Here is a 13472-nt window from a genome sequence, read left to right as displayed (position 1 = left end):
AGAGCAAAACCCCACATCACTTAAGTCTGAGTAGAATTTGACACTCTACACCTGCATTTCCGGAGTTTGGCATTTATATTTATGACATGTTTATAACCAGAATCTCAAAATGAAGAAATGGGCCTTCCCAGTGCAATATCCAATTCTCTGCAAAAGATTCTTAGGCATGGTGTTTTATAAATGTTCGGAAAAGGAGAGACATGAAGGGGTCCTCACAGAAGAGGACTTTTCAAAGAGAACCCTACCGGAAGTAGGGCTTAGGGGTGCAATCTCCTAACCCCAGCTGCTTGGGAGGAGAGTCTGTGAGGCAAAGAAAACAAAAAGTTCAAGGGTGCCCTGACGATTTACCAACACTGTTTTAACATTAAAGGAAAGAGAGAACTGCAGAGGATGCTGCACAGGATAGAGTGCTTGTCCAGCATGTTAGAAGGATGTCCTGGCTTTAATTCCCTGTCAGCACTCTCTCTGTCTCTGTCTCTCTCTGTCTCTCTCTGTCTCTCTCTGTCTCTCTCTTTGTCTCTGTCTGTCTCTCTCTTTCTTTCTCTCTCTCTTTCTCTCTCTCCCTCCCTCCCTCCCTCACTCCCTCTCTCCCTTTCTCTCTGTCTCTCTCTCTGTGTGTGCGTGCGCGCATGCCTGCTTGTCTGTCTGTCTCTGTCTCTTTGTTTCCGTCTCTGTCTCTCTCAAACACACACACACACACAAACACACACGCACAGACATACACCCCAAAAGATTATAAAACATTTACCATGAATAGGAATGGCATGTTTGGATTGCATGATCTTTTTTCTTTTTCTGTCTCTGCCCTTGGTCTTTCAAGACAGACTTTCTCTGGGAGGCCCTGGAATTCTCTCTGTAGACCAGGCTGGCTTACAGAGACCCACTTGCCTCTGCCTCCTGAGGGCCCACCACTCCTGCCTCTTTTACTGCTTTAACATACACTTTAAATAGAAAGCTGATAAATATCCTCCCTCTTAATTAATTCAAAGGCCTCACACGGTGTTTTTACTTGTAAACCCCTTCTCCCAGATTAAACAGCACTGTACTCTCCACATTACCTCCTGCTCTACCCTGCTCTCCTAGCTCCCTCACAGTTTAATCCTCATTTAACTTCACTTTTCTTAGCAGATGAATAACCGCCCATTGTGCTTCCCGCACACTCCTGCCTCCTCTTTTGAGAATTCTCTGCTTAATTCTGCATCTCACATTTTAGTTGAGTTTTGTTTCTTCGTGTTTAGGTAGTTTCATTTTTTACATAGCCTAGCTATTAACCCTCTTTCCCACGTTGTAGGCTGCTGGTTTGCCTAAATGATGCTGTCCTTTCCCGTGAGAAGTTTTTCACCTTGATGAGGTCTCCATGCCCGTGGTATCAGTGTCCTGTTCAGAATGGCCTTTTCTGTGCCAAAGAATCAAGCCTATTCCACCCACTGAAAAGGTCTTATTCAGTGTGTGTGAGGGCTTTTTATACTCAGATAATCATACAGATAGAGCTCCCTCCTCTTATTCCCCCTTTAAAAGTATATATACATAAAATAAATAAATTTGAAAACTCATGTTAATTGTCCCAAAGAAAGGTTCAGACTCATCACCCATCTCTCTTTGTTTAACTCATGTGCTCATAGTTTTTAATTATATTTGTGTGTGTGTGTGTTCGTTTGTGTGTGTGTGTGTGTGTGCGTGCACGTGTGCAAGTGTGTGCATGTGCTTATCGATTATTTTGTTTCTAAAAATTTTAGTTTTAGCAGGAATAAGATGAAGTTAGCCAAGCTGACAACGTCAGTTTATGTGAGCACTTACTCATAAGTCAATTTGGTGCTAAGTACATGGTGTGCAAACCATAATCGCATGTACTCAGTCTATATAAACAGGATCACACATAAGATACATTTAAAAACCAAGATTTTGAAGGTTATTATTTGCTGAGATTGTTTTCTTTATTTTTCATTGTGAAAAGGAAATCTAACAGGGCTCTCTAGAGATATATTGCTAGTTCCAGATCATGCAGAAACAAAAGCAGACACATGGGAGAGGCGCTCAGGGGTGTTGAGGGCAGGGGTCAGGTTCTATCTCAGAGTAGAATGGGCCTGGAGAAGTGAGGCAGCAAGAGCAGGGCTTCAGACTCAGTGCAGCCGGCTGTAGCTCACTGTGCCAGCTTGTACTGCTGTCGGCAGTTTATCCTTTGAGTCCCAAAGCACTAAAATGACACAACCCCCTTTAGTTACTGTCTGATGTTACCTCCTTAGTCTAGTATAACAGAGATACAGTTTAGCGCGATTGGGAGTTTTATATATGTCTCCATTTTTGTTGTGTGCAGCCCCATGATCTAGTGAACCCATGTCCCATCAGGACACAAGTCCCTGTGGGGTCCATAAAAATCACAGATTAAATGTGGACTTGTGTGCCCTTTCTTTAAAAATTAAAGGACACTTTCTTTGGGTTAGTGTGGACACAGAAGACTGTACCTAGGCCTTGGCAGGGAGGCCCAGGAAAGCAAAACAAGAGACGGAGAAAAAAACATCATGGTCTCAGCTCAAGGAAAAGGAGCTCTTATGTTGCTGTTAGAGTTGGCAGAATCACAGTGTGAGGTTCTCTCAGGGTTGCAGGAGAGACAGAAGGAGAAAGAAAGGAAGACTCTTTTAAAAACTCAAAAGTTTGTTCCCAGGTGGAGAGTAAATTCCAAAATGTCTGCAGGGAATGTTACCAGCACAGTTGGGGGATGGTCAATGGTGTCCATCTACTTTCTCCCCGACACAGAGTCAGGGGCTAGCTTTTACTCTTGCGTCCTTTTACCATAGTTGTTTTCCTAACGACATCTCTGTATGAGGAGATAAGTAACACTAACTTACACTGGAACAGGTTCACCAGTTAACTGTCCTTAAGGGCACAGCACCTTTACCTCTCAGGGTGTTTCAGAGTGAGGAGGGGCCAGCCTGACCTAAGACAGGTTACTGTGACACAGAGATGCTTGAGTCTGAGATGGGAGGGAGCGGGGCAAACCCCATCTCTCCATGGCTGCTCAGTGAACTTCCAAGGCACAGGGCAGTTTGTCAAAATCACTTAGTACTTAGGGGTCCTCTGCTCCTGACGCCATTGCCTGATGCTTAGCAGCTCCCATGTGGTGCCGTAGCAGAAGTGGTTCTACTGTGCCACACCTGGAATAATTAAAACCATCAGCAAACACATGAACCAGAACCAGAACTGTCCTTTTGTTCTGGGCAGGATTAAGGGGGGACCGTGGGAGGGAAGAGGGCTCAGATCTCAGTTGGACCTTTTGTGTCAAACAGAGAGGTGAGGGGTTTGTCCACGGGCAGCGGATAGGCAAAGTGGGAGAACAGTTGGACAGGGTGCAGGCTCGCCTGCAGGATAACATCGCAGAGGGCTTAGGAGTAGGGTTGGGACTTAGAGCTGTCATGCAGAAGTGAAGGAACAGAGTGAACAACGGGAGTGGCAGTAAAAGATTTGAGGCAGGAATTTCAGTATTCCCCATTTTGCCTTTAGGCCGGTAAGGATTTGGGAATGGAAATTATTCAGTCCAGGTTGGGTGTGGCTGTTGTATACTTGATATTGGGGCCAGATATGAACTGAGACTATGTAAGAGTATGGGGTGAAGTTTTGAGGTTTGATTTTAGGCATGCCAAAGAGCGTTCTTAAGCACAGACAATTTGGAACCCATCTCAGAAGGTCAAGGAAAAAAGAGAATACAGTCATTTCTTAAGTTGTTCCTTGGGTCCAGGCAGCAGCTGGAGGAACGAGCATGAATTGCAGAAGATCGTGTCCCAGCCTATCAGGTGGCAAAGACCAAGGAAGCCCAGGAGTTCTGGAGAAGGCCTAGGTCTGGGGCCCCTCCTGACACTGGCCAAGACTTAAGTTAACAACATGCAGTAGTGGATGTGCTCTAGGAAACAAGGAACCAAGAGACTCTGTTCTGGAGAGTTGGAGAGATAGGAGGACAGGTTTTACAAGGAGCCCGAGCCATGTTTACATGGCTTGCCAGTAACGCCCAGAATGTGGATCTTAGGTAGAAAAAGAATCCCAAGGCCCATAGGTTTCAACCTGCAACAGGCAGCTGTTCAGCTTGTAGGAAGCTAAGGAAACCACACTGTCAGTGGGTGGGTGTCAGCAAAGGGAGGGGATGGAGAAACGACAACCAGGGGAGGGGGTCACAGGAGCCCTAAACTCCTCTCCAGTTTCAACACCAAATGTTAGATGGGACAGAAGGAGGCAACATGAATACAAGGAAGTCGCCAACCTCAACAGAAGCAGGCTGTCATTCACTAGAACAGTATAGGGTCCCTCCAGGGGAGTGGAGGAGACTTGAGGGTTTTTTAGAGCAGAAAGGAAACTTCAGCAGTGGAAGATTCCATCTGTACATCCGTTCCTCTGCATCATGGACTTGTAAATGCCAACGTAGGTTGATCTGTTGACCTTGTTATCAGGAGCATCCAGGATCCTAACTGCCCACAGATGTTAACAGCTTGTTGACTTTCCTAGCCAGAGCTTTCTAGCTCCTCTGAGACTTTTAGATCATTAACCCTTCCGTGACACCAGAGATAAAGGTGCCAGTATTTCACCATTGTGGAAATGTTGCCATCCAGCCAGGGCTGTGGTTTCTGGGCTTTGCGGTTAGATAGGACGACCAAACACTCCACTTTCTCGGTGCCTTCTGACAATGAGAGTCGTTTGTTGGGGATGAGCTCAAATCCTCCCAGTCCTGTGTCCAAAGGGTGTCATGTCTTCAGCAATAGAGTTTGATCTTCAAATTCTGGGAGGCAACCAAAGCCATAGCCTACATTGTCTCAGAGGTGTCTTGACTTCCCCTGACTACAAACTTGAGAGAATATTTCTCAGACATAATGCCGAGGTTATTTTCAGATACTTCATGGCTCCTAGGGAAGCATTATCCTCCCAAGGTATGTGACACATTATTGAAATCTTACAGAAACCTTATTCAAACTGTGGGAAACAATTGCTAAGATAAAAACTGGCAGTAAACATTTCAATGTGGCAAGGTTAGCAGCATGATTCATATAAGCTGAGAAATAAATCTCTATATGGCTTCCTTACCTGCCTGGGGCTATTAACAGAGGAAATATGGTTACATTCGAATTTATTTATTATATATGTGGATGTTGAAAATATTTTATATTAAGTTATTAATTTAATTAAAACTAATTTTAACTTAATTGATTAAATTAAAAATAATTTTAATCATCGGTAGCTTCTGGTTGGCTTTTGAGTAGTTTAATTTAGCCACGTGCTTAAGTGCACAAGTAGCATTGGCTTCTGTCCACATTCTACTGCCCAGTCCAACCTCCACAACTTCTATTTCTCCTAGATAATAGAAATAGACATCTCAACGTCCACAATGAGCTGAAGAAGTCCTTGGCTCATGCCACTTAAAGAATAATTAGTGTTAAACCCAATGCCTTCCTGACACCACTGACCCAGAGAGCAAGCCCAAAGTGCTGCTCAGTTCCTCCTTGTCCTTTAATGTCTGTGGGCCATCGGGGCTTCTGCTTTGTGTGCTGGTCTCCTGAAGTCATATGGGGCAGAGTCACACACTTTTTTCTGCTGAAATCCAGGCATGCAGTGTTGCTATGTTGTGCAGTATTTCTCTGCAGGTCAAGGACGTGAGTGTGTATGGAGACAACAGAACAGTTTACGAACATCATGTGCTACTTGGTGTTTGCATCAAGGGTCAGGCCATGAAGTGCAGTAGATGGTGTAGCAGGCCAGCCTTGGCGCACTGGCAGCAGGAGATGTAGCAGGAATGATCCAGGCACAGTACCTCCAGCATGGCCCCTGAGTGTGGTCAGCTACCTGGTCTACTAATGTGCTGTCTCATGCAGGCAGACTCATTTGCAAGGTACCTGTCCTGGGCTTCCAGATCCTGCTCCGACTGTCCTCTGGTTGGTCCTGGGTGTTCTTCCCATTGGAAATGTTATGTGCTGTGTACCAGTCTGCGGGCAACAGCCAGAACTCAGGTGCTTCCTTCCTCATGTGGCATCTCAGAGACGTGTGTGTGTGTGTGTGTGTGTGTGTGTGTGTGTGTGTGTGTGTATGTATGTGTGTTTATGTGTGTGTATGTATGTGTATGTGTGTGTGTATGTGTGTGTGTGAGTGTGTGTGTATGTGTGTGTATGTATGTGTGTGTGTGTGTGTGTGTGTGTGTTCATGCACGTGTGTACAAGTGATGGCATGCTTGTGGAGATCAGAGGACAACTTGCATGAATCAGTTCTCTCCTCCCAAGAGGATTTAAACTCAAGAACTCCTAAAGGTCTCTGCCAGTTCTGTGTTCTAAAAGCCTAGAATTTTGGACAGAAAATTTAGGCTGATGTAGGCACTGGGGAGCTTCATTCGTCTGGAGACCATGGTCACAATTTTTGCTATGGCTACTCTGAATCGCTACATACACTTTTATATTTTTAATTGGCGTGTTGTCTTAAGCAGCATGGTTAAATCAGATGCCAAGGTAGATGCACTTTCAAGCAATGCAAACCAATCACCTTTGAAAGTTATTTGTAGGGAGCGGCTAGGCGAAGTAAAGATGGCGCCCACAGCCAGCCCAGTCCGAATGTTAATAACTTACCACGCATGCGCAGGCTTGTCCCCTGTCAGGGCAGCTGTATGATAATGAGGTGAATCTGGCGCCCTCCTGTGGTGAACAACAGTACTGCACATGCGTGGGGTTTTGCACCTCAAGTCAGTCTGGCTGGGGCGGTACTATGCTAATGGAAGTTCATGCCACGTCAATCTCTGGAGGACAAGTAGCTGGGATGGCAGTGGGGTGACTCGTGCCCCACCAATCCCTGAAAGAATATTAGCATACTGTTGTGTATATAAGGCGAGCGGCTTTGCCGCTCCGCGCCGTAACATTTAAAACTGTAACACTTGGAGCTGTAACACTTAGAGCTGTAACACTTAGGGCTGGCTGCCGCTGCCTCCCTGTATCAACAATGAAGGTGTCCTGCAGTAAAGGCTGTTGAGAAGAATCCAACCGTGTTGCGTCTTCCTTGCTGGCCGAGGTGGGCGTGACAGTTATTTTTCTGAACAAATCTTTTGAGGCAACAAAGCTTGCTTCAGACTAACATCGACATCTCCAGATAATTTGTGTAGGAAACTAAGTGTTCACTGCATAAACCTCTATGCATGTGCCAGCAGTTAAAGCTGAACAAGCAGGACTTGGGCTATAAAATGAGGAGGGGACAACCCATTTGGAGGTCAAGGAGTAATTGGCTCAGATCTGAGCCCATGAGCAGTGGAAAGAGCTCCATCTCTTCCCATCTCCCTGGGAACCTTGAGAGTAAGATTTACGCTCCTGCACATTATTTCTAAGCTTCTGTTCCTGCTGAATTATTTCTGCTCTAGGTCATCTCATAGTCTAGCACATAGTCCTTGACTGTATCATATTGTAACATAATAGTACAGAGGGCCTTTCCATGATGCTCCTCACCAAACGGCATTGGAGGGAGGTTTCTGAGAAACTGCAGTGGACTCTAGCAGAGTTTGGAAGCAGGAAGGGGATGTGAGGTTACATGGTACAAAGACCTGTGAGTGTTTCAGCTGTGAGTTCTCCTCTCAGAAAGCACTTTGGCTGACCCTAATCACCACCCATTTCAGTAAGGCAGTTGGCCCAGTGGCTTTGGCTAACTCACACAGGAAGGAAACTCATTAAAATTTATTGGGTAGTTGGGGCTGGAGAAGGGGCTCAGAGCTTAAGAGTCAGTACTGCTCTTGCAGAGGAACTGATTTGGTTCCCAGCACCCATGTCAGGGTGCCTAAAACTGCCTGCAACTCCAGGAGATCTGACACCCAGCCTCCAAGGGCATGCACAGTCATGTGCACATGCTGCCACTCCGACACATATGACAGAATTAAAAGTTTAAAGGAAATGAATGTAGAAACAAAATGGACTATGTAGCTACACACAAAGTCTCAAAAGGGAGGGAAGAAGCAAATTAGAAGTCTTTGTTTCCAGGAATGGCACATAACTCTGCACGCACCGGCTGACTTCATGGGAGTTTAGTCATTCAGTGCTCAGTTTCCTAAGCAAGACAACTGAATTTTGCTGTCAGTCTGGGCCAAGCTTGTCTAATTGACACAAAACTTGCTGAGACACGATATAACTCTGAAAAGTGACTGAGTTGTTAGAAGCAAAAGGTGCTGCTTGCCTGTGCTAGGGGCCACTTGGATCCACTTATGTTACCTCCAATGGTAATAGCTATTATCATCATCATCGTCAAAATATCACTATTGCAGACGATATGATAAGATACTTAAGTGACCGCAAAACTTAACCCAGAGAACTCCTAAGCCTGATAAGCAGCTTCAGCAAAGTTGCAGGGTATAAAATTAACAAACAAATCTGTAGCCTTCCTCTTACAAAAGATAAACAAGCTAAGAAAGAGATTAGGGAAACAACAGCTTTCATAATAGTCCCAAATAATGTAAAAATACCTCAGTGTGACTTTATCAAGCAAGTGAAAGATCTGTGTGACAAGAACTTCAAGTGTCTGAAGAAAGAAATTGAAGAAGATTTCAGAAGATGGAAAGATCTCCCATGCTCATGGGTTGGCAGGATGAAGAGAGTAAAAATTGCATATTTCCCAAAATGACCTACAGTTTCAATGTAATCGCCATGAAAATTCCAATCCATTTCTTCATAGGGTTAGACAGAACAATTTGCAAATTCATTTGGAATAAAAAAAAACCCAAGGATAGCTAAAACTATCCTCAACAATAAAAGGACTTCTAGGGGAATGACCATCCCTGAACTCAAGCCATATTACAGAGCATTAGTGATAAAAACTGTATGGTGTTGGTACAGAGACAGGAAGATAGACCAGTGGAATAGAAGTGAAGACCCAGAAATGAACGCACACACCTATGGGCACTTGATTTTTGGCAAAAGAGACAAAACTGTCCAGTGGAGAAAAGATAGCATTTTCAGCAAATGGTGCTGGTTCCACTGGAGGTCAGCATATGGAAGAGGACAAATCATCCCCTTCTTATTGCCCTGGACAAAGCTTAAGCACAGGTGGATCAAGGACCTCTACATCAAACCAGATACACACAAACTAATAGAAGCAATAGTGGGGAAGAATCTTGAACACATGGACACTGGAAACAATTTCCTGAACAAAACACGAATGGCTTATGCTCTAAGATCAAGAGTAGATGAATGGGACCTCATAAAGCTACAAAGCTTCTGTAAGGCAAAGGACACTGTGCTTAGGACAAAACAGCAACCAAGAGATTGGGAAAAGACCTTTATGAATCCTGCAACTGATAGAGGGCTGATATCCAAAATATACAAAGAATTCATGAACTTGGACTTAAGGGAGACTAATAACCCTATTAAAAATTGCAGTAAAGAGCTAAAAAAAGAATTCACAGCTGAGGAATATGGAGTGGCTGAGAAGCACCAAAAGAAAGGTTCAACATCTTTATTTATAAGGGAAATGCAAGTCAAAACAACCCTGAGATTACCCATCACACCAGTCTGAATGGCTAAGATCAAAAACTCAGGTGACAGAAGGTGCTGGAGCGATGTGAGAAAGACGAACACTCCTCCATTGTTGGTGAGATTGCAGCCTGGTACAACCATTCTGGATATCAGTGTGGAGGTTCCTCAGAAAATTAGACATTATACTAGCTGAGGACCCAGCTATATCTCTCTTGCACATATACCCAAAAGATGCTCCGACATACAACAGGGCACACGCTCGACTATGTTCATAGCAGACTTATTTATAATCGTCAGAAAATGAAAAGGTCCCAGATGCCCTTCAACAGAGGAATGGAAACAGAAAGTGTGGTACATCTACACAGAGATATCAAAAACAATGACTTCATGAAATTCATAGGCAAATAGAATGAACTAGAAAATATCAACCTGAGGGAGTTAACCCAATGACAGAAACACACACGTGGTATGCACTCATTGATAAGTGGATATTAGCCAAAATGCTCAAATTGCCCAAGACAACATGAAATTCAAGAAGGATGACCAAAATGCGCATGCTTCACTCCTTCTTCAAAGGGAAAGAGAATACCCATAGAAGGAATAGGGAGGCAGAGTTTAGAACAGAGCCTGAAGGAAAGGCCATTCATAGTCTACCCCACATGTGGCCCATACATATACAGCCTGCAAACTAGATAAGGGGGATGAAGCTAAGAGGTGCAGGCTGACAGGAACTGGATATAGATGTCTCCTGAGAGGCACAGCCAGATCATGTCAAATACAATGGAGAATGCTAGCAGCAAACCATTGAACTGAGAACTGAACCTCAGTTGGAGGAATTACAGAAAGATTGAAAGAGCTCAAGGGACTTGCAACCCCATAAGAACAACCATGCCTGCCAAGCAGAGTTCCCAGAGACTAAACCTCTACCCAATCACTATACAGGGACTGTGCCATGGCTCCATCTGCATGTGTATCAGAGGATGGTCTTCTTGGGCACAAATGGAATGAGCAGCCCTTGGTCCTCCCTAGGCTGGGAAAGTGGATGAATGGTGAAGGGAATACCTTTATAGAAGAAGTGGAGGGGGATGATATTTGGACTTATTTCTGGGAAACAAGGAAAGTGAATAACATTTGAATTCGAAATGAAAAATATCCAATTAAAAATTAACAGCAACAACATGGTGTTTAAGGCTTCAAATAAAAAAAGCCACAATCAGGAAACAGAGAGTTGTATGCCTCTGGTTTTCTTCAAATATGCTCAGGGCCCGGGTTGGTTCTGGGCCCAGGCTGGACCAAGCAGGTTCCTGCTGCTGACTGCTCCTCTCTTCCTGTTTCCAGAGGCATCATGCAGATGAATATTGGGCCAGAGATATGGGCAGAGCTGGGCAGAAGTGGCTTTCTGTCCTGTGGTCTCAGGAGTATCTGCATTTCTGGGTGTTCAGCACTCTTCACCACCGGATTTGGGTGCAGGCTTCCTGATTGCTTTAAACTCCCTTATACTATGTTTATATTTCCTGGGAGATATTACAGAAAAATTAATGATTATCTCATTAATTTGTTCAACACTCTCATCCACAGAGTATAATTTGGAGGTAACTATATATTTGACAGCAAACATACACAGTGGGTAATGTATGCATGATAAAGTTGAAATTCACAGAGTTGGGAACACAGTGAACAGTGACTGTATAAATGCCTTTGAATCTCAGTCTGACGGGGAAGTGATTTGATGCCCAGTCCCCATGAGAATGCACAGATCCATCCCTTCCTGATAGCTGTGGAACTTCAGATGTTGACACTAATGATCAATAAAGAAGGTTCTTAAGAGTGAAGAGTTTGAGATTACTGTTTTATTTAAAGGAATACATCCAATTTACTCAATAGTAACCAGATGCGGGTAGTCAATATATACAGTCTATATCCTCATCAAAATAGCGAATCAACTGCAAGAATAAAACAAAAACAAATAAATAACAAACTTTCAAATGAATACAAGAAAAACAAAAAAACCAAAATTCAAACCAAAATCTAAACAGAGGAATTGTGCTAAACATTCTTTTGCTACTCATTTTGCAGAACAGACTTATACCCTGTGGTTGGCCTTGGAACATAATAGACAAGCAGTTACTGATGGTAATAATCTTTTCAAGTGGAATGTAAGGAGGTCTCTTCTATTGGAGTGGGGTATGAAGGACAAGACCATCCAATACCGAGTATAAAATACATCACAGCCTTTGTCTCAAAGTCTTTCCAATGTTGTGGACTGATCTCCATGAAACCCTTCTGGATGACCCATCAGGACAAGTACAAATTTACACATGAACAGTCTTTCTGGATGACCAGCAGCTCTTGATTGATGTGCATCAGCACTTCTCTGGGTCCCTCCAAAACTGTACACTTGCTGGAGAGAGTCGAGGTGAAAGTACAGCCTATTAAATCCAAAGAATTCAAACTAAAGGAGGAAAATGCAGTCCACAATTGCTATGGACATTACAGATGAGATGCAATAGTGGTGTATTTGCTGTGCACACTTTGTTCTCCTCCTGTACCACTTCTCACCAAGGGAGATCTTGCCCAGGTCTGTGTCATGTTCGAGTTTCTGCTGGAGAATTTCAGACCTGGCAGAGCAAGGGGAAAAAGGATTAGTGAGTGGTTGTCACTTCAGCTCTCCCTCTTACATCAGCTCTATTCAGTTGGACAATCCAGCATGACCTGTCTGTCAGCTGAGGTCAGTCCCTGCATCCCCAAGTGTCATAGAGTACCTGGGCTTGGATTTATATCTCAGCTTTTCAAACTGCTAGAATTTGAACTGTGGACTATGCACTGTACTGGAATTAAGAGAAAAATGAGCATATTTTCCCACTTGTCCAGGTATATGACATGGAATAATAACATTGTGGCTATGTCTGAATCTGAGGTCAAGAGAGCTATGAGCAACCTAGAATACCATGTGGATGCCTTCTGGAGAACATGCCCAGAATTGAGGTGAAAGTTCTGATTATGTTTGCAGTGAAGGAACCTGCCTGGGTTCCATTTTAACCGCTGTACCTGCAAATACACAGGGAGGCCATCTCACATAAAATCCATGGGAATTGCATAGATCCTGTAATCACTGAGAATGTGCTCCATGCAAATCTTCCCAGCGTACACATGGACATTAAAGGTGATTGTGATGTAGAAACACACCAGCACCCCTGTACGTCTATGGCTAGTGCAAGGCAATTTGTGAGAGGACAGAAGTGAAAATGTCCTTAGATCTTTCCGGAGAGATCACAGGAAGAAAGGAGTAGAAAATACCAAGAAATCCAAAGGATGATATATATTGTTTCACGGGGAAAATTCACATGAACTCTACCAGAACAATACTCTGAGTAGCTCTTTAGCTGCCTGATGCTGAAAACCATGTGGGTGGTCATTCACCCAAAAAGGGTATTGATATAGGGAAAGGATATTCAAATGGCTTCTTCCAGCCTGTGTTCCTACTTGAACATTAATGCTTAATGTAAAGATTCCCCAGGATACTCTGGAGGCATAAAAACAAATGTTGAGTGGGATATGTAAATAGTGACCGAAGCCAATAGACAGCTCAGTCAGTGATGTGCTGTCCTCCCATAAACCGTCATAGACTCAGAGTTATTTCCCTATTACCAATCTTGCTTAGCAAGTTCCCAAGGCTGTGTAGAGCAGTCTTGTTCCCCAACAAAGGATCATATGTTGGTGGTGGACTAGACTCTTGTTCTTGTTCACTGTTTCAGACTTTCCCCGAAGTGTGCAGCTTCTTCTAATCGGAGCTCTCTTTACCATAGCCTGAGTGACTTCATGCCCAAAGATAGAATCACAGGAAATCCCCATAACTAGGATCCAAATCAACAAATTTTCTCCCCATAATGTGATTTTGACACAGATATTTTGAGTAAGTAAGTAAAAGCTTGCATGGATTATCTCAGACTGAATCAGAATCCGTGGACAGGCTCCTCACTATGATACATTTTCACTCCTTGACTA

The 13472-nt window shown here is 43.8% G+C and overlaps 1 protein-coding gene across 1 annotated transcript in view; it reads right to left on the bottom strand.

Moving 5' to 3' along the window:
• Positions 1-11302: 11302 nt before the first annotated feature.
• Positions 11303-13472, bottom strand: part of Spetex2l2 (Spetex-2 protein like 2) — a 70036-nt gene continuing 67866 nt past the window's right edge. The window contains exon 5 of the mRNA XM_063267819.1: positions 11303-12085. Within this exon, the coding sequence (XP_063123889.1) occupies positions 12080-12085 (6 nt within the window). The 3' untranslated portion in view covers positions 11303-12079. The remainder of the gene's footprint in view (positions 12086-13472) is intronic.

Source organism: Rattus norvegicus, chromosome 9 (assembly GCF_036323735.1).
Source record: "Rattus norvegicus strain BN/NHsdMcwi chromosome 9, GRCr8, whole genome shotgun sequence".
NCBI lineage: Eukaryota > Metazoa > Chordata > Mammalia > Rodentia > Muridae > Rattus > Rattus norvegicus.
The sequence above is the reverse complement of the archived record's forward strand: the minus strand, read 5'-3'. Positions and strand labels throughout refer to the sequence as shown.